The 24,262-nt window shown below is 48.4% G+C and overlaps 2 protein-coding genes across 3 annotated transcripts in view; one reads left to right on the forward strand and one right to left on the reverse strand.

Annotated features, from left to right (window-relative positions):
• Nucleotides 1–118: 118 nt before the first annotated feature.
• On the reverse strand, nt 119–12,528 carry LOC142472616 (TBC1 domain family member 24-like). The gene is made up of 7 exons (XM_075579688.1): nt 12,181–12,528; nt 8,321–9,347; nt 6,129–6,287; nt 5,459–5,522; nt 4,593–4,691; nt 3,746–4,061; nt 119–2,378 (listed from the first exon to the last, which is right to left on the reverse strand). The coding sequence occupies exons 2-7, from the start codon at nt 9,343–9,345 to the stop codon at nt 2,233–2,235; spliced, it is 1,809 nt and encodes a 602-aa protein (XP_075435803.1). The 5' UTR covers nt 9,346–9,347; nt 12,181–12,528; the 3' UTR covers nt 119–2,232.
• Nucleotides 12,529–18,153: 5,625 nt separating this feature from the next.
• Nucleotides 18,154–24,262, forward strand: part of STX8 (syntaxin 8) — a 106,777-nt gene continuing 100,668 nt past the window's right edge. The window contains exons 1-3 of one of the 2 annotated variants that reach the window (XM_075579690.1): nt 18,154–18,268; nt 21,617–21,716; nt 23,928–24,022. In XM_075579690.1, the coding sequence (XP_075435805.1) occupies nt 18,252–18,268; nt 21,617–21,716; nt 23,928–24,022 (212 nt within the window). In that variant the 5' untranslated portion in view covers nt 18,154–18,251. Of the gene's footprint in view, nt 18,269–20,361; nt 20,381–21,616; nt 21,717–23,927; nt 24,023–24,262 lie in introns of those variants that run through there. The other variant, XM_075579691.1, reaches the window with a different exon arrangement.

The following is a 24,262-nucleotide window of genomic DNA, read 5'->3' on the forward strand; positions in this document are numbered from 1 at the left end:
GTGTGTGTGTGTGTGTGTGTGTGTGTGTTAACAAAGATGTACTATACATAAGGTGACCATATTTTTTTGAATTGACAAACCGGGACAAATTTAATGAATCATAAAATTATTTATTTGAAATTGATTTGTTTGCCCTTTCAACAGTAATTGCATATTTATAATAACAGCCATGACTTTAGGAAACTTTTTTTTTTGCACTTCCAATAGTATTTGCAAACATTTGAATTTGCCACCAATTGCATTAGATCTATTTGATCCTTATCAGAGGAGTGAATTGGTGTCAGGATACGTTTATGTTTACACATTATTATACGTTTGCAATTGAAATTGTTGCTTTAACTGTATCCACTTTCATGCAACTTGTTTCTTCAGACCAAACACTTAACTAAACCAGAGGGTCTCAACTCCAGTTCTCAAGACCCACCAACAGGTCAGGTTTTCAGGAAATCCCTGCTTCAGCACAGGTGGCTCAATCAATTGAACTTTGGGGTCTATGCAAGCCGCCACGTAACTCGTTTTCATCCCCTTCCACCAGTTTTCCGCCATCTTCTAAGCCCGGCTCACCGCGCTCTTACACACACGGAGACGCGCGCATTGATAGTTCATGTAATCGTTTTATTGGTTTTCAGGGCCTTGTATCAAAACTGACCGCTGCATAAGCCTAAAGAAATAAGCATAGGACGGTATAGGAGAAGACACCAGCTTATAGTGGCAGTAGGTTTGAAGTTCAATTCAGCCATTGCTAAATGTGTGTGATTTCTGGCAAGTCACTTAAAACATACAGGGTATTATATGAGTGGCCAACTCCAGTCCCACCAACAGGCCAGGTATTATCCCTGCTTCAGCACAGCTGGCTCAATCAGTGGCTTGGTCAGAATGACTGAGCCACCTGTGCTGAAGCAGGGATATCCTAAAAACCTGACCTGTTTGGTGGCCATTGAGGACTGGAGTTGCCCACCAATGCTTTAGATCATGGAGCTGTGCAGTGCTCAGCTGCAAAATCTCACTAGGCGGATGTCTTGCCACACCAGTGATTTCCACCCCTGAGGTGGCTGCGTGCAGTCACCATTAGGATGCTTGCAAAGTACATTGTCGGTGTTGTAGGGACACAGGGTGTCCTGTCCTGATTCTTGCAGCAGAATGTACATTTACTTACTGTACACTGTAAGTATATATGGGTTTATATAACTTCTTCATACTTCGTGGGTTCAGTTTAAAGAAGCCCTATAAAATCTTTCTTCTCATTAGAGAAAGGAACCAGAAAATGTTCCCATGAAGTGTTCCAAGGGTATCGTCAGCGCCTGTCCCTAATGCTTTCAAACACCCATTGTAATATACTGGGGGTGGCCAACTCCAGTCCTCAAGGGCCACCAACATGTCAGGTTTTAAGGATATCCCTGCTTCAGCACAGGTGGCTTAATCATTGGCTCCAATTCCAGTCCTCAAGGGCCACCAAGAGGTCAGGTTTTAAAGATATCCCTGCTTCAGCCCAATCAGTGGCTCAGTCTTTGAATGAGCCACTGATTAAACCACCTGTGCTGAAGTTTCCCTGCAACCTGACCTGTTGATGGCCCTTGAGGACTGGAGTTGGCCACCTCTGTAATATACAGTAAGGACTATCCTAAAGGATATCAGTGCATGTCAGGAGGAGCTGGCGTGGTCACCATACACACAGGTACACTGATGACTGCTGGAATAGGGATGCACAGAATGTACACAAGATGGAGACACATCCGCTCTCGGTTGACATAAGGTTCTTCATCAGCACGCAATGCATAGTGTGAATGGACACACAAATAATGTGTGTAGCTTCCAAAACCCCTTATTACCGACATGTCCAGGCTACTGTCCGCTGAATGACAACTTGCTTAGATTGTTCCCGGCGGATGGTCACCTCTCCTTAGCCTTTTATTCACGTATTTTTAACTTGCATTAGCAACAAGCAGTTTGGCAATGCAGAATGACTGTTTTAGTAAAGCCAGAATCCCCCCCGTTTGAAATAATATAAAGGCTGGCATGTGGGTACATGGTATAACTCTGACTTTCTCCATTCCACCGGTCAGTCTCCTGAAAAGGTCTATCGTGTCACGCATAGAGTTGCTTAGCAAAGGCAGTGTGGGCATTGGCACAGGTGGCGATGGAGAGTGATGGTGCACTGTATGCTTGATACTGGGTCCATGAGTGGCACTGGTTGGCCATCGCACCAGTTCATGCGGCATTATCTCAGGTGGATCACGAATTCTGACACCGCCAGACCTCCAGGTGCTGGATGTGGAAGTTCTCCTGGCAAAGCGGGGGGTTGTCGAAGGTCTCGCAATGCTCCGTTCTCCCGATATTCAGGTCGGCATCGATGTTTAAGGCTTGTCCTCCTCCACCACCTGAAAGGAAACGGCAGAAAGTCCATCAGAAAGGTCCTGAGCCTTTACTTCGTACTCTCACAGGGCTTTCTCCCAACTGGAACAGCTTCTCTACACACCACCACTTTGTTTATTGAAGGGCTCTTAAATCAAACTTGGCTTCTCTACCTCAAAGTTCTTCATTAACCCGGAGAGTTCCGAAGGTGAAAAGAGTGGTGTTTGGTTCAGGGGGACCCCGCAGATACAATGGGATGCTTGGCTGCGACCAAACTGCCGCCGGCACTCCGCCACCATGCATGTCGCCGCCAGCACGACTCGCCACCATTTTTAAAGGGCACTATGTGCGCACCTGCCGCCATCTTTAAAGGGCACCTCGCGTGGCTGCGCCGCTACTCGAATCTCCAAGCCACGGAAAAAGTAAAAATGTGTTCTGGCTGCTGGCGGGAGCGGTGTGGCCTGCTGGGAACACGCACGGGCATGCTCACAAATGGCGCCAGAGTGGCAGCTTTAAAGATGGCGGCAGGGAGATCTGAGTGAGGTACTCTTTAAAGACGGCAGTGGGGAGATGCAGACAGTGGTAAGGTGTCCTGCGGTGAGTTGTGCCGGCGGCAACATGCGTGGCGGCAGCCAAACATCCTAGACCGCCCTCCAGACCACCCCTGTAAAGATGGGGTTAGAAATTGTGGGGGGGGGAGGGGAGATAAGGAATTGCTGCCCTTGAAGTGAGTGTTCCGGGTTCGGATCCCATTATTGGCGCCTTGTGAACTCGGGAATGTCCCTTAAATGTCCCTGTTTCCCAGGCACCAAAACTTAAATTGTAAACTATACAGGGCAGAGACATATATATGTGCAGAGATGTATACACCGTCAGTGACCTAATGACTACTAGCTGTACTTGACGTAACATACGCAGATCTGGCAGATGTGAAAGGTTATTAATTAAACATTCAAGCATTTTTTTTTTTTTTTTTTAACTTACATTTTTTAATCAAAGATTTCTCTAAAGACACAATTGTCAGTTTCTGGCCTCTTTTCCGACTAAGTGAATCACACGATCTGACTATTGATAGAGCCACGTATGGTCCATGACTAAAAACAGGCTTGGGTAGGTAAAGGCATGTTTCATCAAACGTTTGTCCTGGTGACATATTGATGGTCATTGAAAAAGCCAATCGTATGGGACATTGTTTTCATTTGGAACTGAATGATAAATCACTGGCCATCTCTGGGTGAGTGCCAGGCCGTTCAGCCTATCACAGAGGGATGTGCAGACATTCTTAGAGAAATATATATATAGATACGATTGGTTTTCTTTGACCTTGGATAAACCACACAGGTTGGCTTCTCCCAGTGGTAATACATTGATACCCTCTGCATGTTCCACTTACCGACAATGATGCCTAGGTTGGATCCCGACATGAACATGGATGCTGTTTTAGACGGCAGCTGGAAGTGCCGGACGGACAGGAACGGAGAGAGCTTACCCAGTCCTCCTCCTCCCGGGACCGTTAGGAAGTTCGACATTTGGGAGGGGCTGCTGGGAGCCGACGACAGGGTGGGGGAGGAAGATCGCCGAGGGGACGGCGCGAGGCAGGCGCCGTGAGAGTAGGAACGGGGTCTTGAGCGGGGAGATGGTGGGGCCGCCTTCCCCATCTCCGGCTTCTTCACGACCACCCACTCGAACCTCTCCATTTCTGGGCGCATCTAACATGGTAATGAACAAGAGCAACGGAGTAAGATATAGGGCCATATCTACTAAGATTGCAGTGGAATGCAAGAGTGCATGCGTCGGAAGGCATGCGTCGGAAGGCATGCACGAGTACACACGTATCAGTAGCAGACATTCTTCCTCTGTAGGGTCAATGTAAGAAGGCCACATTGGTGCAATTCTGGAGCAAAACAAACTGCACCGGGTGTATCAAAAGTCAAAACCCTATTGATTTAAATTAGACTTCTTTTTCTTTGATGCATTTGGGGGCAGATTATTTTTGCCCCACAATTGCACCACTTTGGCCTTAACACAAAGAGGTTACCCAACCTGGGCAAAGGGATGTATCACATTGATCAAAGGATTCCTTTGACATTTTTTGCACTGCTTTTGGCCCTGTTTTGCAGCAGAATTTAGTCATTAGGCCCCGTGGGCACCCTATGAATTGGTGTTTGGTTGCATTTCAGCCGCTGTCAATATTTATCGCCGCCTGTTGGATGGAAGAAGGTGGCGGTAAGAAGACTTACGCTGAACACAAAGCATTCTCCCGTGCCGAAAAAAGTGGCCACTTGCCCACCACATTTCTTTCGTTCGCTCCAGTCGGACGACAGGAAGGCGCCGCACACCTAGGAAAGAAATATATATATATATCTCTTTATATAGCGCCATCCAGGTGCACAGCGCGTCGCAGCAGTAACACACGTGACATCATAATAATAATAATACAACACGGAGTGGGACTAAGCGCTTCAGACAGGAAAAGGAGTCGCTGGCCCGAGGAGCTTACAATCTAAGTGATGGAGATATAACGCATCACCTCATGCCGCAGCAGGGCTATGCCTCATGCGGGCGCGGTTTGAGGTGTAATCTCCTGTAGGCGGCTACAAAACAACCTTTTATAAAGACGCTAACAGTATAATTGGCTTCCTTACATAAATGTAGCCGTGCTAATAGCAAATATTTGGCTACTTTCATTCATTCAAAGCGATTGGCCCATCTCTAGTTAGGAGAGCCTTTTGCATGTGGTGGTGGGATATCCTAGCGGGGCTGCGTTGGCTAAAGAATTGAACTAAATGACCCTCACGTATGACAAGAGGAACAGATAAGTATTTAACTATATAATGTGTCATAGTGGCTCACGTGGCACTGAGGATTCTGGTCTTTCGTGGCTCCAAAATAATACACAGGATATTGCTCCATATAACTGCTTAATTAGTAAGGCAACCACTTGGATCCAAGAGGCGCCTTCATCAGGTTCCGTTACAGAACATTTGGGGATTTGCTTAAAACTATCTAAAGGGTTAACTTTTTCCAGCACTGCGGTTTTTCGCCCCCCCCCCCCCCCCCCACACCCCGCACGGCAGCAGCAGATTGCGTCTTGGGAACAACTTACCTCGCCCGCCGTGGTTTTGATGAGCAGGATCGTGGGCTCATAACCTTCACAGTGGGAGAAAAACCTGTGGACCGAAAGCTTGCGTTAGTACGGGACGCGATACATCATGTCCTGGGAAGAGAGAAGGCGGGACTCCAGTGTGTCTTGGCAAAAAAATGTGGCAGCCAGCGGCGGATTTCCAAATTTGCCGCCCCGTGGCACGTGTCTGTGTCTGCCGCCTCCTTGGTGTCGCCCTCCAGCGCCTCTGGAATCCTGGCGTCAAATGACGCCGCGACGGCCCCAATGCAACGTCGCGCGGCGGCGCGTTGCCATGGAAATGCAAAGTCGTTACGTCATTTGACGTCGGCAACGAGACGCCGTGTGACGTCCCGGTGGGGGCGTCCGCAGCGTCACTTGACGCCAGGATTCCGAAGGAGCAATAGGAGGCGGCCGACAGAGGCAAGTAGCTTCCCATTAGGTCCGATAGGCCGAGAGCGCGGCAAAATTATATGGAGGCGGAAGTTTTTGCCGCCCAAAAATGTTGCTCGCGTTGGCCCGCGCCAACCTTTGGGGTGCAATCCTGGAAGCAACTTAAGTTGAATAAAATGAGCGATTGTAACCCACCGCCTTAAGTATTAACCCCTTACCCACTACACCACGCGTCCCCCCGTGAAGAATGTGCCGCTGTTACCTTTGTAGGCTGTAGCCGTGATCTGCGGTGGAGAATAAGAGGACGGGGGGGAACAGGGAGAAACGCTCCGGGATCCAGGACCACACGACCCGCATCTCCTGGGCCGTGACTATCACGGAGGTAAAATTCAGCAGGTCCACGGACAGGTGAGCAGGCTGCCTGTGTGAGGAGGAAACGTGTGCAGGTCACGGCAAGGGTCACATAGTGTCAATCCCTGCAAAGGGGTCATCACTCTGGTTTACCAGCTCCCAAATGTTTTTTTTTTACTATGTCGCCCATCAAAATCATAGTGGGGGTAGTCCGTCTCACCTGCCCCACCCTTTAGATTGTAAGCTCTTCTGAGCAGCTGAGATTGCTTGACTCCAGTCCTCAAAGTGCCCCCAGCAGGTCAGGTTTCAGAATATCTCAGCTTCATCACAGGTGGCTCAATAAGTCCCTGCTTCAGCGCAGGTGGCTCAATCACTCCCTTCTTCAACACAGGTGGCTCAATCAGTCCCTGCTTCAGCCACCTGTGCTGGCATGAGGACTGGAGTTAAGCACCCCTAGCTTGACCAATTGTGTTTGTCCATGGCGGCCAAAATGCAGTAAGAAAAGTAGGGATACTGAGCGTCAGCGCAAAAAAGCCCAATCCTTCTAAACATGGCAGCACAATTCTAGTAGTCCTGATGCCGTGTGGTGGATCGGTCATAGGTTATGACAGGGGTAGCCAACTCCAATCCTCAAGGCCCCCTCCCCACCCCCCACCCCCCCAGCCAACAGGTCAGCTTTTCAGGATATCCCAGCTTCAGCACAGGTGGCTGAATCAGAGGCTCAGTCAAAGATGATGATGGTGACACATTATCTCTCACAGTTTGCACTCCCGGGGACTTCTCACGGGGTCTTCTGCAGTTGACTCCAATGTTGTTACCCCATGCGGGACGGACCGTCTCGTATATAAATCTAGTGATATTGTCTTCCATTGTACAATCAGTGAAAAGTTACTAAGTAACATCTCTGCCAATGGGAGCCCTGGCACTCGGGGTAGGGTTTAATAAATATATTCAGCACCACGGTCCGGTACTAAGGGTGTGTGTATACCATTCTGTTTACGCCATGTTTAATAACTGCTTATTGTCCTTAGGCACATTGGGTTTTAAAAATAAGAGTCTGATCTCCGTGCTCTGCTTGTGATGAGGGTTTCCAGTTAACACGAAACGCGTCTGGTGACATCACAAAGCAGGAAGCCAAAGCTGAGCTGTGATTGGCTGCTGTCGATTAAAATGCAAATGTTGTCGCAACTGTAAATATCCACCCGGCCTCTGTGATCAGGCATAATACACACGCAGATTCATATAAATAAGCTATTCATAGTGCCAGAACTAAATGGGTCATTACATTGTGCCTCTAATGGCCATCATTCTTTGGGAAATATCAAAGAAGGGTGTGTCACCGTGCTGGTCCCTTCTCCCATGGAGTAACACAGGAGGGGGAGGGAGGATCGGGTGTGATACCTGGTATTGGACCAACAAGTAGTTGATATGTTACAAGCTTTCCAACCTCTCAGGGTCAGGGGAACCTGATGAAGGACCCCGAGAGGGTGGAAAGATGGTAATATACCAACTACATACTTGTTTGTCCAATAACAGGTATCACAACCCCTACTCCCTCCCCCTCCTGTGTTACTCCATGGGAAATATCACACATTTTAAGCAAGAGTTTGCAACCGCACCAGGCTTTAAGTAAACTGTTCTCTTTACGTAGAAGTCTCTTTTTTTTTTAGATCTACAAAAGTTCTGTACTATTTGCTGCTCTTATAACATATTGCAATAGAGTATATCACAACATAGGACCAGTTTATATAGGATAACAGTGCTTCCATAAGGACTAGAAAACAATCACCTATGGTTCAAGATACCCTCTGTTATCTACACTCTGCTTCCAGCATTAAGAGGTGACTCTGATCCAGATATAGGAGTCTGCATGTTCGCCCTTCTTGCCGATAGCCATTTAGGGACTTGCCCTCCTTGGATACATTTAATCCTCTTTAAACCTATTCCTTTTTTTGCAGTGACCATATCCAGTGATCTGAGTTCCACAGGTTGGTTGTGTATCAAGTCAAGAAGTGGTTTCCATTTCTTAATGGACATTCAACTAGGTGGCTCTGACCAGAGCAGTAAGACGGAGTGTGTTTAGATTACACGTGGTCTGCTTACCTGGGCTGCATCACCGTTATGCCTCTCTGCGACAAAGCCTTCCTGTTGGCCATCTGCAGAAGCCAGATCTCCTTGTAGGAGAAGAGCCTGATGCTGAATGCTTTCTCCAGGAGCTTTTCCACTGGCACATGGTGGGCGATGTTCTTAACGAAATCCTGGATGTCCGCCCGAACGTCCTCAACCTCGGACTCTACTTGAATTCTGTAATGCTTCAGCAGTGCCAGCGTCACACGGTACAGCACCTTGTTGCCCTCCAGCAGGAAGACATCAAAGACTCGGATGACGTAATCAAATGGCAGGTCTCCGAAGATCCACATCAGCCACTCCGAAAAGACCTCCGCTGGCCTTTCGGAGCTGGTGGTGATGAACTTGTGCCCGACCTGGCAGTACTTCTTGGCTAGGTCTCCGAAGGTCATGCAGGAGGCCTCGTGGGCCAAGAAGCTCTGGTCAATGTAGCACTTGTGGGGTTCCACGCAGGAGATGAGGCGGCAAGCCCTCTCGAAGCACTCTGCTTCATCCTCGCTGAAATGGAGCAGAAGGGCCACAACTGCGGGCAAGAAAGGGCAATAGGTGATGTCCGGAAACTGGTTTCCAATACAGATGAGTATCTTCTTGACCGCAGCCTCGCCTCGAGCGTTGAGGCAGTAGGTTGGCAGGACGCAGCCGTCCAGGAAATCTGGCAAGGGGTGGTCACTTACCCCTTGGTTACCAAACAGTCGGTTGGCCACATCATGGTAGACTTTTGCATCTGGCGTAACCAGGCGACAGCGGATGCTCTTGATTATTTGGTTGTAGGCCTCAGCCCGTAGGCTTTGTCTGCTGGCCCAGCGTCCTTCCCTGGCCATTCGCTTCAGGTCCTTGTGGGTATGGGGGAGGTCCAGCGGAGACGGGCTCCTTTCTTGCTTCAAGACGGGGAATTGGTCCCAGTCCACGAAATGCCCACAATCGGTGTACGAGGTGGGGTCAATGTCCCAGTCATCTGTTTCTGGGATGATGAGTAATGGGGGTTCACACGACATGCTCATCTCTGCAGGACAAAGATAACAAATGTCACTGTCAATCAATTATCTGGAATGAGAGATAGACTTTTTGATGTCACTTGTGGAGGGAGAAACGTAGGAGGATCACATTAAATGTGTGGAACCGAAATCTATGGGGGGAACCCCGTGCAAAAGGGAGAGTGCGTTCAAAATGAGGGCGACACATGGTATGTGTCCCTAATGTCAGTGTGTGAGGATAGGGTGAGAGGTATATGTCCCTGATGTCCCTAAAAGGTGGCTCAATCAGTCCCAGCGTCAGCACAGGGGGCTCAATCAGTTGCTGCTTCAGCACAGGTGTTTGACTGAGCCACCTGTGCTGAAGCAGGGATATCCTGAAACCCTGACCTGTTGGTGGCCCTTGAGGACTGGAGTTGCCCACCCCTGCTCTGATGAGTCTGTGTGGGGTTGTGCTAGGCAAAGCGTTAACGTCTTCTGAGAGTTGACATACAAATGCTGCCTGTCCCTGTTTACCCTGTTGGAGGCAGCGGGGTGTGACCCTATAAGAAACTAAAATCCCGATGATACTGACAGACGGTGACAGTCCCAGTGTCACGTGGCAGGGACACGGAGTGGAATCCAGCAATATTTACAACAAACCCCGTCAGGCTGTTTACGCTGTTTTTGAGGTCAAAATATGCCCTTGTTTTCAGCCTCAGTCTTTACATAGAAAATGTAACATAGCTCGTCTTACAGTGATACGGAGTATCTCTGAACACTTCCACCCCGTGAAATAATGAGAGAGAGAGAGAGGGGGGAGAGAGAAGTGAGGGGGGGGGGGAGAGAGGGAGGTGATAGAGGGGGCGAGAGGGTGGGGTGAGAGAGAGGGATGAGGGAGGGAGGGTGAAAGAGAGAGGGGGGAGAGAGAGGGGGAAGAGAGCGGGGGATGAAGAGGAGTAGAGAGGGGGGAGGGAGGCAGAGAGGGGATGAGAGAGAGATTACGGTGGTATATTTTGTGACAGTCTGCGTTATCCCTGCCATTGGAAACAGTGGAAACTCAGTGATTTCCTGCATTATACCGAGGTATCCTGCGTTATAACGGCGTATCCTGCATTATACCGGGGTATCCTGCGTTATACCGGGGTATCCTGCGTTATACCGGGGTATCCTGCGTTATACCGGGGTATCCTGCGTTATACCGGGGTATCCTGCGTTATACCGGGGTATCCTGCGTTATACCGGGGTATCCTGCGTTATACCGGGGTATCCTGCGTTATACCGGGGTATCCTGCGTTATACCGGGGTATCCTGCGTTATACCGGGGTATCCTGCATTGTAACGGGGTATCCTGCATTATACTGGGGTATCCTGCATTGTAACGGGGTATCCTGCGTTATACCGGGGTATCCTGCATTATACCGGGGTATCCTGCATTGTAACGGGGTATCCTGCATTATACTGGGGTATCCTGCATTGTAACGGGGTATTCTGCTGTATCATTAGGTAAAATAAAGCTGGCTACCTCCGTATATATGTGTGTTATAACGATACAATGTCAATGCACACACAGAACTACAAACCCCGCGCCGTTCTGCGTTACAATCTCAAGGTGGTACTTCCTATTCATCGCAGTGTCCCTGCGCCAATACTATTAGGAGCAGCGTTAACCTAATTACAATGAAATAATGTTAACACAGCTTTAATCAGTGAAAATCCTTTAACCCTTTTGCTTCCAGAGGGGGGTGGGGGGAGTGTATTTAGAGCCATATTAACTACGCAGTGCTATTCCATCCGACCCCTTATGGCGTAGTTTAGAGCCCAGAAGGTATCCTATGGAATAGCACCGTGTAGCAAACATGGGCCTGAAGTTTTATCCGGAGCTCCGTTACGAGTCCCAGCGGTTTCCCTGATTCCTTCTCTTTATCTCTCGCTTGGCAGCGCGTCCTGTCAGGAAGAATTGCAGCGGTTTGTTTTTCCCGCGGATTACTCCGGCCCGTGGCACACCGCGCTCATTCCTCCGCTCTCTGCGGCGCATCGGTACATCGCATGGACCTGCGTTTACGCCTGCCCTCTCTGCGCGGCTCCCACCTCCGACGCTGGAACGCAGCAGGTCAGCGCATGCCCGGCTGCCTCACTGCGGTAACGTTTGGCGTGACCGGCTCTTGGATCTTATCACGGCGCACATAATATTCACCCAGTGTTTATGTTAATGTTGGAGGGTTTTTACCCTTATCACAATTCCCCTGTATCTCATATAACGAGGCTGGTTAAATCCAGACCAGGGGTGGCCAACTCCAGTGCTTAAGAGCCGCGACAGGTCAACTTTTTGGGATATCTCTGCTTCAGCATAGGTGGCTCAATCAGTCCCAGCTTCAACACAGGTGGCTCATCAGTCCCAGCTTCAGCACAGGTGGCTCAGTCACTGCTTCAGCACAGGTGGCACCTATGCTGAAGCAGGGGATATCCTGAAAACCTGACTTGTTGGTGGTCCTTGAGAACTGGAGTTGGCCTCCCCTGATAATAAAAAACAGGGTAACTCTTTTCCCTCAGGAAAGTACCCGGGTACCTACCCCTCCTCACCTGCACATCACACCTGAACACCCACCGCCCTAATGAAGCATTTCAATCATCATAACTCCGCTGCTCTCATTACACCCGTTTACTCACCCTCTCTCTCTACAAACCATTCCACATACTCCTACTGCGCCTGTGTGTCTCCCACCACAACAATTAAGCACATTCCTTCCTAATTATGTGTTATTAATGAGACGCTTTGGGGTATCCATCATCATATTGGATGGTAAATTCCCTACATTTTCCCGTCTGCTCTGCCAAGCCCTGTAAACGTAGCCGGCACGCAAACAAAAATGGCGGCTAACTTACCTTGAATGATATGGACACCAGTGTCCTATAGTAGCTCAATCTCTGTCGTCCCTTGTAAAGTCCAGCTGGGCTTGTCTTTGACTCCTGCTGGCTCTGGACGCTTTTATGTTATCAATGTTCTGGTTGAACCCGGCTCCTCTCCGCCCCGCGGGTGGAAGTCCTGCCCATGCCTCGTAAGCGCAGGCAGAACACCCCAACTCTTGCTTTTTGTTTTCGTTGAGATCTGTTGGGAGATAGCAGTACTCCTTCACCCTTATTTGCAGTGTCTGTGACAGTGTGTGTGTGTTCTGTGACTCTGTGTTTGTGTGTGTTCTGTGACTGTGTCTGTGTGTATGTTCTGTGACAGTGTGTGTGTGTGTGTGTGTGTGTGTGTGTGTGTGTGTGTGTGTGTGTGTGTGTGTGTGTGTGTGTGTGTGTGTGTGTGTGTGTGTGTGTGTGTGTGTGTGTGTAGAGAAGCACATACTCACCTTCACCAACTGTCCTTGAACATGCTCTAATCTCTTTACTTTGGCTTTTGTCAACACACCCAATGTTACATTATTTAATATCCGTTTATGCATGAAGTATAAGAACAGGTGTTCATTTTTTTAACCCTTTGGTCGCGTCACATTCCGATGAGGATCGCGATCCCCGGAAGATCGGACGAGATTGCGTTCGTAGCTACGTCGCGGGGGCCTTGGAGTGTGAGACCTCATGGCGCAGTGGCTACAGATGTAGCCAGATTTAACGCCTTCGGTACCTCGGTCGCGTGACCTCGATGGTTGCTGCAGCGAAGGATTTAGCCGGCGGAGGGTCCCATTCACAAGCATGGAGCCCTCCGAAGCGCGATGGCGACAGGCACAGCCCCCAGCGCCGTGGTCTTTTGGCGTCTTCGTGCACGGTGTTGGGGACAATAAGTCTTAATACTTGTGTACAGTATGTCACAGCAAACTCAAGGTGTTAAAGTGACAATCCAAGGGGGCACTTTAAAAAAAATAATTTTTATTACGTTTATTGAAAACTAATTACTTAAGCTGCCGATCGATTGGTTCTCCCGAGATCGATTGGCAAAGATCCTGCTTCCTAGGGTTCACTAAATGTCCGCCTTTAAGTTTCAATCAATCCTTCTGTCAGTGTGACTCAGCAGCTACAATGTATCCTGATATTATTATGGTAACATTACCTATTGTTACAGTTACACGCGGGATTTTTATTTGCTGTAATTATCTTGTAATTCTATCTTTTTTGTTATTGTTAACTTCTATATTTGTATCTTTTGTCATACGTTAGGTTCATTACACAGATTTGTTAAAATAGCAAATGCTCCCAAAATGGACCTGTATATTTTTTTAACCTGGACAGGGGGTACGGCTCCCCTTATATTTGTAATTTTTGTGTGTGCCTGTTTTGACACAAAAATAACCGTACAAATATGCCCCGAGGTCACCAATTAACAGCCGTGACACGATCTCTCGACGCCACTGCCATTTTGTGTCCGGCGGGCACATTTGATCCGGCGCGGGTAATAATACGGTCCTTGGACTGGACATCTGGTCGTCCGACTTCCAACACATTTTCAGAACCTCTTCAATGCATTGTAAGGCCGCGGCCATGGCTAGCGCGCTCGCAAGAGCGGTCACATGGCACTCTCCAAGCATGAGCGCGCTCAGCGCCAGCGGGGACTCGGCCTAAGTGGCAGTACATGGGTGTAGCACGAGAAACCGAACATAGTGCAAACCAATAATATAAATGACTTTATCTAATGTAAAACGCATAGATGTGCATTCCGGACTCCTGATGAAGCTAAGCGAAACGCGTCATCGCCAGTATACTGCGGACCTCACCTTGCTCTTACCTGACTGCATCCACAGTTTTGGAGATGCACTTTATTTTTTGGTTACTTTATATTATATTCTCTAAGTCTTCCACTTCCCTGCTAGAGTGTAAGTTCTGTGGGACAAGCGCTCCGAATTCCTGTTGTGTATTTCCTGTGCTGTCTGTATCATAACTCTGTAAAGCTCAGTGTACATTGGTGGCTTCACAGAATCTATATACACCAAGGGTGACCCACTGCAGTCCTCAAGGGCCACCAACAGGTCAGGTTTTCAGGGTATCCCTGCTTCAGCACAGGTGGGTCAGTCACTACTTCAGCACAGGTGGCTCAAACAGTGCTTGCTTCAGCACAGGTGGTTCAATCAGTGGCTCAGTCTTTGACTGAGCCACTGTTTGAGCCACCTGTGCTGAAGCAGGGATATCCTGACAACTTGACCTGTTGGTGGCTCTTGAGGACTGTAGTTAGCCACCTCTGATATACACAATTCACGTGTCCGTCCACACGGGACTCTCAGTACCTCTTGCGCGCTTCCGGGTCCTGTCTCATGTGACGCATCGATGGAAAGCTTTAGGAGTTTTACATTTCCAGATGTTGACCCCCCAGATCCCCAGACTGTGGTTTCTCCCTTTGCCCCCCGCCCCCTCTTCTCACTGGGTCTTGGCTACGAACAACAGCACATGTAACCTGAACGTATGCAACCAAGCCGCCTTCTGCCACATTGCCCCTCCCAGTGCTGGGAGACACCGTCACCGTACCGCCCCAGCCCTCCATCACTGGAAGGCGGCTTGTTACAGAAGACCGCTTAGTAAAGATGGTCCGTAGTCTATTTACTTTTACAAGCTGGCTACGTTTCTCCGCGTGCAAAACATGGTCCTTATAAACAATCCGGCAATCCGGGCATGGCCAGGTTTTATGGATTCTCTTCCATGTCTACGGCAAAGTGGGTGTTGGAGAGGGATAGGTATCCGGTTAGAGCGGCTCCCTACATCTGTTCCAAAGGTGCATGTCAGGGACTCCGTCCCACACATGCAGTTAGATATATGGCTCCCGCTTGCTGAACTAATACATGGTTGTACACAACACCTACTGCAGTCATTAAATGGCACGGAGTATATGCACCCAGGGGTAATATTGGGCGTTTTGGCAAACTGACGCATTTTTTGGGGTCATTTTGAATAGGCATCTCCTAATGTCAAGGTGCTAAGGCACTTTGCCCAGGCTTGTATGAGAGACAATAGGGACAGGGGAGGTTATATGGGAAATCGTAGGAGTTATAGGGAGCAGTTATTATGGGGTAATAGGAGGAGTTATAGGGAGAGGTTATATGGGGTAATAGGAGGAGCTGTACGGTGTGATTTTATGGGGTAATAGGAGCAGTTAAAAAGAGGTTATGTGGATCAATAGGAGTTATAGGGAGCGGTTATATGGGGTAATAGGAGGAGTTACAGGGAGGGGTTATATGGGGCAATAAGGGGGAGAGGTTATATGGGGCAATAAGGGGGAGCGGTTAAATTTGTCAATAAGGGGGAGCGGTTATATGGGGCAATAAGGGGGAGCGGTTATATGGGGCAATAAGGGGAATTCGGGGGAGCGATTATATGAGTTAGGAAGAGCCAACCCTGGCTTTTGCCCAGCAATATACTTCTGGCTTCTTTTGCCTGTAAAGGGTTAATGGTGGCTTACTGCATTGCATTTTATGATCTTACAGGATAGTAATTGCCCCTGCTGCCCTCCTGTATTTGTTTAGTAAATTCAGTGGGACAGAGCGGTCACAGGGCCAGAGCTGGTGATTCAGTGCACTGGGAACCCTCACTGTGTTTATCACAGCCGACGACCTTCTGACCGTGAAGGGCATCGGGTCCCAGTGGAAAGTTGCTAAAAACAAGAAGTGCATCGGAAACAGGTTAATGTAACTGATCGGGGGGCAAAGGTTTCAACCCGAGACGGGGTGTGCCAAAGAGATCCAAATACCTATTGTTTGGAAGTATAATTACCATCAATATTGACGTTGAAATGCTGTATTTCAGGACAGAATAGTTATCTATTAATACATGATACATTTCTCCGTGATACACCGCCGGTTCCTTGATACAGAGACACCTACAGAGACACCGCCGGTTCCGTGATAAAGAGACACCGCCGGTTCCGTGATACAGAGACACCTACAGAGACACCGCCGGTTCCGTGATACAGAGACACCGCCGGTTCCGTGATACAGAGACTCCGCCGGTTCCGTCATACAGAGACACCGCCGGTTCCGTGATACAGAGACTCCGCCGGTTCCGTCATACAGAGACACCGCCGGTTCTGTGATATAGGCACTGCCGGTTCCGTGATACAGAGACACCGCCGGTTCTGTGATATAGGCACTGCCGGTTCCGTGATAGAGACACCGCCGGTTCCGTGATACAGAGACACCGCCAGTTCCGTGATACAGAGACACCGCCGGTTCCGTGATACAGAGACACCGCTGGTGTATAGTTTGCACATTTGGAATGTAATAATCAATAAATTTATCTCTCTCCAAAGCGCGTCATAGTTACAGTGTATCACGCGGCACGCAGGGATCTGTGCTGGGAAACGTAACTCACTCAGTGAGCACAGCTATATTTTATAACTGCCGAGGTGCTCGTTTTCGGTTTAAATATCCTATCCCTACTAACTGAGTGATACTCACCCGTAATGAGACTGCCTTACTGAGTGATACTCACCCGTAATGAGACTGCCTTAATGAGTGATACTCACCCGTAATGAGACTGCCTACTAACTGCGTGATACTCACCCGTAATGAGAGTGCCTTACTGAGTGATACTCACCCGTAATGAGACTGCCTACTAACTGAGTGATACTCGCCCGTAATGAGACTGCCTTCTAACTGAGTGATACTCACCCGTAATGAGACTGCCTTCTAACTGAGTGATACTCACCCGTAATGAGACTGCCTACTGAGTGATACTCACCCGTAATGAGACTGCCTACTGAGTGATACTCACCCGTAATGAGACTGCCTACTATATTCTATAACTGCTGAGGTGCTCGTTTTCGGTTTAAATATCCTGTCCCTACTAACTGAGTGATACTCACCCGTAATGAGACTGCCTTACTGAGTGATACTCACCCGTAATGAGACTGCCTACTAACTGCGTGATACTCACCCGTAATGAGACTGCCTACTGAGTGATACTCGCCCGTAATGAGACTGCCTACTGAGTGATACTCACCCGTAATGAGACTGCCTACTAACTGAGTGATACTCACCCGTAATGAGACTGCCTTCTAACTGAGTGATACTCACCCGTAATGAGACTGCCTTCTAACTGAGTGATACTCACCTGTAATGAGACTGCCTACTGAGTGATACTCACCCGTAATGAGACTGCCTTCTAACTGAGTGATACTCACCCGCAATGAGACTGCCTACTGAGTGATACTCACCCGTAATGAGACTGCCTACTAACTGAGTGATACTCGCCCGTAATGAGACTGCCTTCTAACTGAGTGATACTCACCCGTAATGAGACTGCCTTCTAACTGAGTGATACTCACCCGTAATGAGACTGCCTACTGAGTGATACACACCCGTAATGAGACTGCCTACTGAGTGATACTCACCCGTAATGAGACTGCCTACTAACTGATACTCACTCGTAATGAGACTGCCTTACTGAGTGATACTCACCCGTAATGAGACTGCCTACTAACTGAGTGATACTCACCCGTAATGAGACTGCCTTACTGAGTGATACTCACCCGTAATGAGACTGCCTACTAACTGAGTGATACTCACCCGTAATGAGACTGCCTACTACTAACTGCGTGATACTCACCCGTAATGAGACTGTCTACTAACTTAGTGATACTCACCCGTAATGAGACTGCCTACTAACTGAGTGATACTCGCCCTTAATGAGACTGCCTACTAACTCAGTGATACTCACCTGTAATGAGACTGCCTTACTGAGCCTGTTCTCCAATGAGAGACACATAGTATTTATATAATTGTATTACAGTTTTATTACACATCTAATAAGGCAGCCTGGCCTTAAACCAGTAACTTTCTCTCCCAGTTACACACTCCCTCCTCCCCCACACTCCTCCCACCCACACTCACACTCCCCCCACCCACACTCACACTCCCCCCACCCACTCCCCTCGGATTTACCACTTCGCGTCCTCACAGCTCCACTAGTTTGAGCCTCGCGCGCCACCGTAAGCCACGTGATGCAAACAGGAAGTGCCTCTCCTGCCTTCGGTCACCATGGCTCCGGATCCCTGGTAAGGAAACTAGTGACTTATTACCATGAGACGACCCCCCCAGTTACCAACATGAGACCCCTCCCCCTTATTACCAGGGCACAGCTTAACTCCCCGCCCCCAAGTTACCAGGGGATAGCATGACCCCCCCCCCCCCAGTTACCAGGGGATAGTATGACCCCCCACCCCCCAGTTACCAGCGGATAGCATGACCCCCCCCCCCAGTTACCAGGGGATAGTATGACCCCCCCCCCCCGTTACCAGGAGATAGCATGACCCCCCCAGTTACCAGGGGATAGCATGACCCCCCCCCCTAGTTACCAGGGGATAGCATGACCCCCCCCCCATTTACCAGGGGATAGCATGACCCTCCCCCCCCCAGTTACCAGGGGATAGCATGACCCCTGCCCCTTATTAGCAGAGGACAGCATGAACCCCCCCTTATTATTAGGGACAGCATGAGACCCCCCCCCACCCTCTTATTACCAGGGGGCAGCATAAGTCCCCCCCTCCTTATTACAAGGGTACAGGTTAACCCCCCCCGTCCCCCAGTTACCAGGGAACAGCATGAGACCCCCCCACCAGACATGAGATCCCTCAGTTACCAGGAGAGAGCATGAGACACCCCCCCCCCTGTTACCAGGGGACAGCACTAGACCCCATTCCCCTCCCTACTAATATATATTAATATCCAGTTGACGGGCACTCGCAGAAAACCTGATAAATGTGCAGAGGTTTATTACAGTAAAATGTACGTTTTCGCTCCGCGCTGTGACCTTTCTCATAATTACCGGAGCGAAACGTAGATTTGCTGTAATAAATCTCTGCGCGTTTAGCAGGCTTGCTGCGAGAGCCTGACAGCTGGACATTCCTCACTCAGTACACCCAGGTCAGTCGGCTGTTTTTTAAATGCATATATATTTATATTGAACTGTTCCAACAGAACGTTTATGCACTGAATGAAAAGACATGCTGTGCCTGATACATATATGTAAGTGGGTGAATGGGTGGCGCAGACGGGTCTTTTTGAGGGAATAAAACAGGAACCGTTCTCAAGACCAAAACGTCAACTTGTTTAATAAATACATTTATTCCCTCAAAAAGTCCGGTTTGTGCCAGCCATTCACCCACTCTACTAATTTATATTTACTTGAGCACCAAGACACACACACAGTGTCACAGAGCACGCACACACTCACAGAACACACACACTCGCTCACAGAACACACACACTCGCTCACAGAACACACACACTCGCTCACAGAACACACACACTCACTCACAGAACTCACTCACTCACAGAACTCACTCACAGAACACACACACACACACAGTCACAGAACACCCGCACTCACAGAACACACAGACTCAGCAGTCACAGAACACACACCTCCTCTTATATAAAAAGACAAAAGCCTGTTAAATAAATAAAAATAATGATCCTCATGAGACTGCTACAATCATCCCTTTGTGCTTCTAAAGCTCGAATGAGATGGGACACAGTTGTTATCCGCACCATTCCGCTGTGTACCTTGGCTTTGATAACCCTGGATTTTTCAAGAAGCCTGCAATGTATTTAACGTTTCAAATGTAATGTAGCTTTGGGCTGAATAGGTTGGGAAATGTCCAGGCCCACTTTCACCCCTACAAAACGGCTTTGGGATCTGTGCAGTCCTCTGCTTTAACACTCTACAGTTTAATCTGACTTTTCTGATTCCCGAAATGTTAGTTTAATTTCCTCATTTAATGCAGATCTGTTAGCCGGTGAGGTTTCCAGCCCTGTCCCTGTCCACATGACGATTTTGACACTAATACCATGACAGAGGCCAAGCCTTTAATACATCATGATCATCTAAATATTATATCAATAACATATAGGTGATATAATAATATCCATTGCATGTGTTTCCTAGCTCCTGTTGACACTACTATTTGTGATTTTAAGAAATGAGGCAGTCTGCAATTAATGCATCAACTTGTATTCCCTAGAATGGAAGTAATTACATTTCTTAATTCTCTCTCTGATTTAATAGGGGCAGGATGAAACCATTAAGTAAATACCGACATCAAGTTTGTTACAAAGACTGCATTGTGCTGTATATACAGTATACAGCAGAAGTTAGCTCTGCCCAGGTGTTTAAAATAACTTGCCAATCTAACTTGTCTGTGTTAACCTTCTGTAAGCGCATAAGAGTATTCTGTTTTTCATCTAGTCCGTGCTACTTGTGTTTAATATGAAAACAAACGCCCAGCACACAATCATGTTAGTCCCACAAATCTGTTTTTGTTGGGGTTTTTTTTAAAGCGAGGTTATATGGCTTTGCCCAGAGAGCAGTTACAACACTTTTAATTGATGCTGTTTGGACAGCAAACATGTTTAGAAACCAACCTCAGCGGAATATTTCTGCATCAAAACTGCAATCGGAAAGAGAGCCTTGTAGGAAATGTAACCTCGTCAATGCCAAAAAGAGAAGGCCGGTCTCTGGCAGGGAAGGGGTTACACTGAATCCACACCACCCAGAAAACAAGGGTGGGCAACTCCAGTCCTCAAGGGCCACCAACAGATCAGGTTTTCAGGATATCCCTGCTTCAGCACAGGAATTGAGCCTCCTGTGCTGAAGCAGGGATATCTTGAAAACCTGACCTATTGGTGGCCCTTGAGGACTGGAGTTGGAGTCAATGACTGTGCCACCTGTGCTGAAGCTGGGATATCCTTTAAACCTGTCCTGTTGGTGGCCCTTGAGGAGTGGAGTTGGCCTCCCCTGTCCCAGAATCCTTTGGGCAACCTCATGGCAGTTTGGACTCTTTGTAATTTCAGGTAATAAGAGGGGTTGCTTATTATATAATGAGACGTTTTATCTGTAACTTACCAGCCACTGAGCTTTCTGATCTCAGGCCTTATTCTATATAGTAAGATAGCTGAGGACAGTGGCGTTTCCCTGCGGTAGCAGCGGATTGACGCTATTGCACTTTGTAGGATAAGGCACTTTGTCTCATTACAAGAAATAGTCTAGAATGAAAGGGGGGGAAAAAAATATGATTTTACCACAAAGTGATAGTAACTCAACCCCTGTAGTGCCTCAATACTGTTAGTGGCCTGTGCGATTTCTAAAAGCCGGTATTAAATGTATTGTTTCTGTGCTGGTGAAACACAAACATTACAGGCACCAAGGATTAGGCGCCTATAGCGCTCAGGAGGTTTTAACTCCGCATGTAAGGCCCATATTTAGTAAATGGTGCTATGCCATAAGAAGTTATCTGGCACCTCACATGCGAACATGGCAGAGTAAATACAATCCGGAGTGTCAGTTGATGAACCCAGATCAGTCGGATGGTTTCATGTAACAGTGGGTATGTTGGTGCCCGCAGGTTGTCTGCTTACGACGCCACCTACAGCCTGACCCAGGAAATTGCTGAGAAAATCCATGAACGGAACCGCTACCTGCGAAACGGGGAGAGTCCAGTGAAGGTATGCGTGTACATGTTGATTTATACAGCGCCATCCAGGTACTTAGCACTTCACAGCAGTAATACACGGGACATGGGAATAAGCGCTGCCCCGCAGAGCTTACACTCTAAGTGACAATGTGGGCTGGCCAGAGGTTGTCGGCTCCCTTGCTGTGTACTCTGCACGCTGCTTTTTACAGATATTTACGTGGCCCGCCGGTGACAATATCGGGCAATATTTCTGGAGCGATGCTATTCCGTAAGATCCCTTCCAGTCCCGGGAGACATTCCATGGCCCAATTAAGAAAATGGGCCATACGATTTCTTCTGCCGCTGGAAGATGTCGTTGAGCTCAATCAGTGGCTCAATGACTGAGCCACTGATTGAGTTCCTGTGCTGAAGCAGAGCTATCCTGAAAACCTGACCTGTTATAGGGCAGATCGTGTGGACCAATAGGAGTGCAGGTATTGTAGACCATCATAGCCAGCCCCCCCCCCCCCCATCATGGCCGCGCCCACCATCGTTCCCCTAAAACCGCCCAGCGCGGTTTTTCGCACGCGCCGTCAGGCTCGCGTGCTGCAGTGAGCACTGGGGCCGGAGCCTTCGGACACCTGCAGAAAAGGCCCCCAACCCTTTCCACCCCGAGTCTCCGCGCACCCACCCTGGGTGTCCTTTCTCCTGTCTGAGTTCATGGCATGGTACTCGCTGGCAGAACGGCACGGGAAGTATTTTGCTTGTACTAGAAACAGCTCCCCGTAAAGACACACGCACGGGAAAACAACCGCGGCTGTTTGTGGTCACAACAGGAACTGGTGACTGAAACGGACCACGGTACATTAGTCATGTTCTCCGTGGGCTGTGCGCACGTGAGACCAAAACACCGGCTCTTCTAGCAAGCTTATTTTTCAATGGAAATGTTTCCCATGTTCTGTTTTTGTTTTATCCTTTTAAAAGAGCAATTCATGTTTTTTTGTGTTTTTTTTTTAACGTAGGGTGGAAGCAGGGGACCGATGGAGCTGAACCCCATTAATTTCAGCTGCGGGGACCCCCTGCTTCCAGAGATACAGTCCTCCAAAGGGGGTGTCGGTATTTCAGCGAAGTTTAAAGCTCCCGCGTCACGCGGGCCAATAGGAAGCCGGACCAGATGAAGTCACAAATTCCTATTGGCCCGCAGGGCGCAACCAATCCTGGCTCTGAAGAGCTTACAATCTGTTTGTAACAGGCACACAGAGCGGACATTGGTCTCAGACCTGGTTGACCTGCTCTCACCCAGCTGGGATATTAAACATGGAGTGGTGGATGGGGGTCTTTCAGCACATTCTCCTTCCATTACTATGTCATTTGGTCACCCAACGGCTCGTGGGACAGACTCATATGTTCCTTCAGTGTCATTAGGTTGCCTTGTTATTGCAGGGACTGATCTCATGGAGCATGGGTTCCTTCTGGCTCTGTGGTTACAATGATGGCCTCTGTGGGTTACAGGCTCTTTCTGTCTCTGTGTCACGTTGTCATTATGCTGTTGGATGGCGAGACTGATGGGACTTGGTCCCTTCTATGTTTGAGTGACTAGAGTGTAGGGAAGCAAGGAGCACAGCTGAAGTAGAAGTCTGCAGGGAAAATCCTGTAGAAAAAATGATGAATAAAGGGCACAACCCTCAGTTTTAGCACGGAGTTGTGCCCTTTATTCATCATTTTTTCTACAGGATTCTCCCTGCAGACTTCTACTTCAGCTGTGCTCCTTGCTTCCCTACACTCTGGTTCTTCTGATCAGGATTGCACGCAGTGGAACTTCGCCTGGATGTATTTAGTTTCCCTATACACTCAATGGAAAGGTAATGGGCAGTAGCCCTCATTCTATGTTACCTTGGTCCCTATTTAGGGAAGTGTATATGTTAAGGGGGGTAAGCAGGGTAAACCATATCTGCGGTAGTCGCGCTGACTGACCGCTAGGTCCCATGTTCATGTCCCCCCTTGACCTAGTATTATATACATGCTGGAATTATTTATAGAAGTTCCTATCTACCTATATGCTGTAATACAGCTTGTGAGTCCATACACTTGTATGAGCGTCAATCTCTATGTTTATACATGTTTGAGTGACTACATTAACCACACGGCACATTCGGGTGGAGCGTTGCAAGTCTAGAACTAGATTTAAATCTCTGGTTGGCCGATGTCCCACAAAAGTCAGTCTATTTTGCAAACCTGTTCACAGAATACTTTCTTTCTACAGTTGAACGTGATTCTGAGGTCCCTCATGCAGAACCTGAGAGGGAAGATTGACCAGCTGAAGGATTCTTTGCTGAGATCCATATCGACGCGCCAGATGTATCCTCATACTCCACCGTCTAGCACCTTGTTCTCTAACCCAGGTGAAATGTGTTGCTTCACCCCGTCAAAGATGGACAAGTCTTGAACTTGCCCAGCTGTGAAATTAATTGACACCACTTACATTTAAGTAAAGGAAAAACATCAGAACTTCAACATGTACAAAGGAAAGCGTGAGGACATGATATGGAGCAAGAGGTCGTGCTCTCAAACTGGAGGGTGGTTGATTCGGAGTAAGTA

The sequence above is a fragment of the Ascaphus truei genome, chromosome 22 (assembly GCF_040206685.1).
Source record: "Ascaphus truei isolate aAscTru1 chromosome 22, aAscTru1.hap1, whole genome shotgun sequence".
Taxonomy (NCBI): Eukaryota; Metazoa; Chordata; class Amphibia; order Anura; family Ascaphidae; genus Ascaphus; species Ascaphus truei.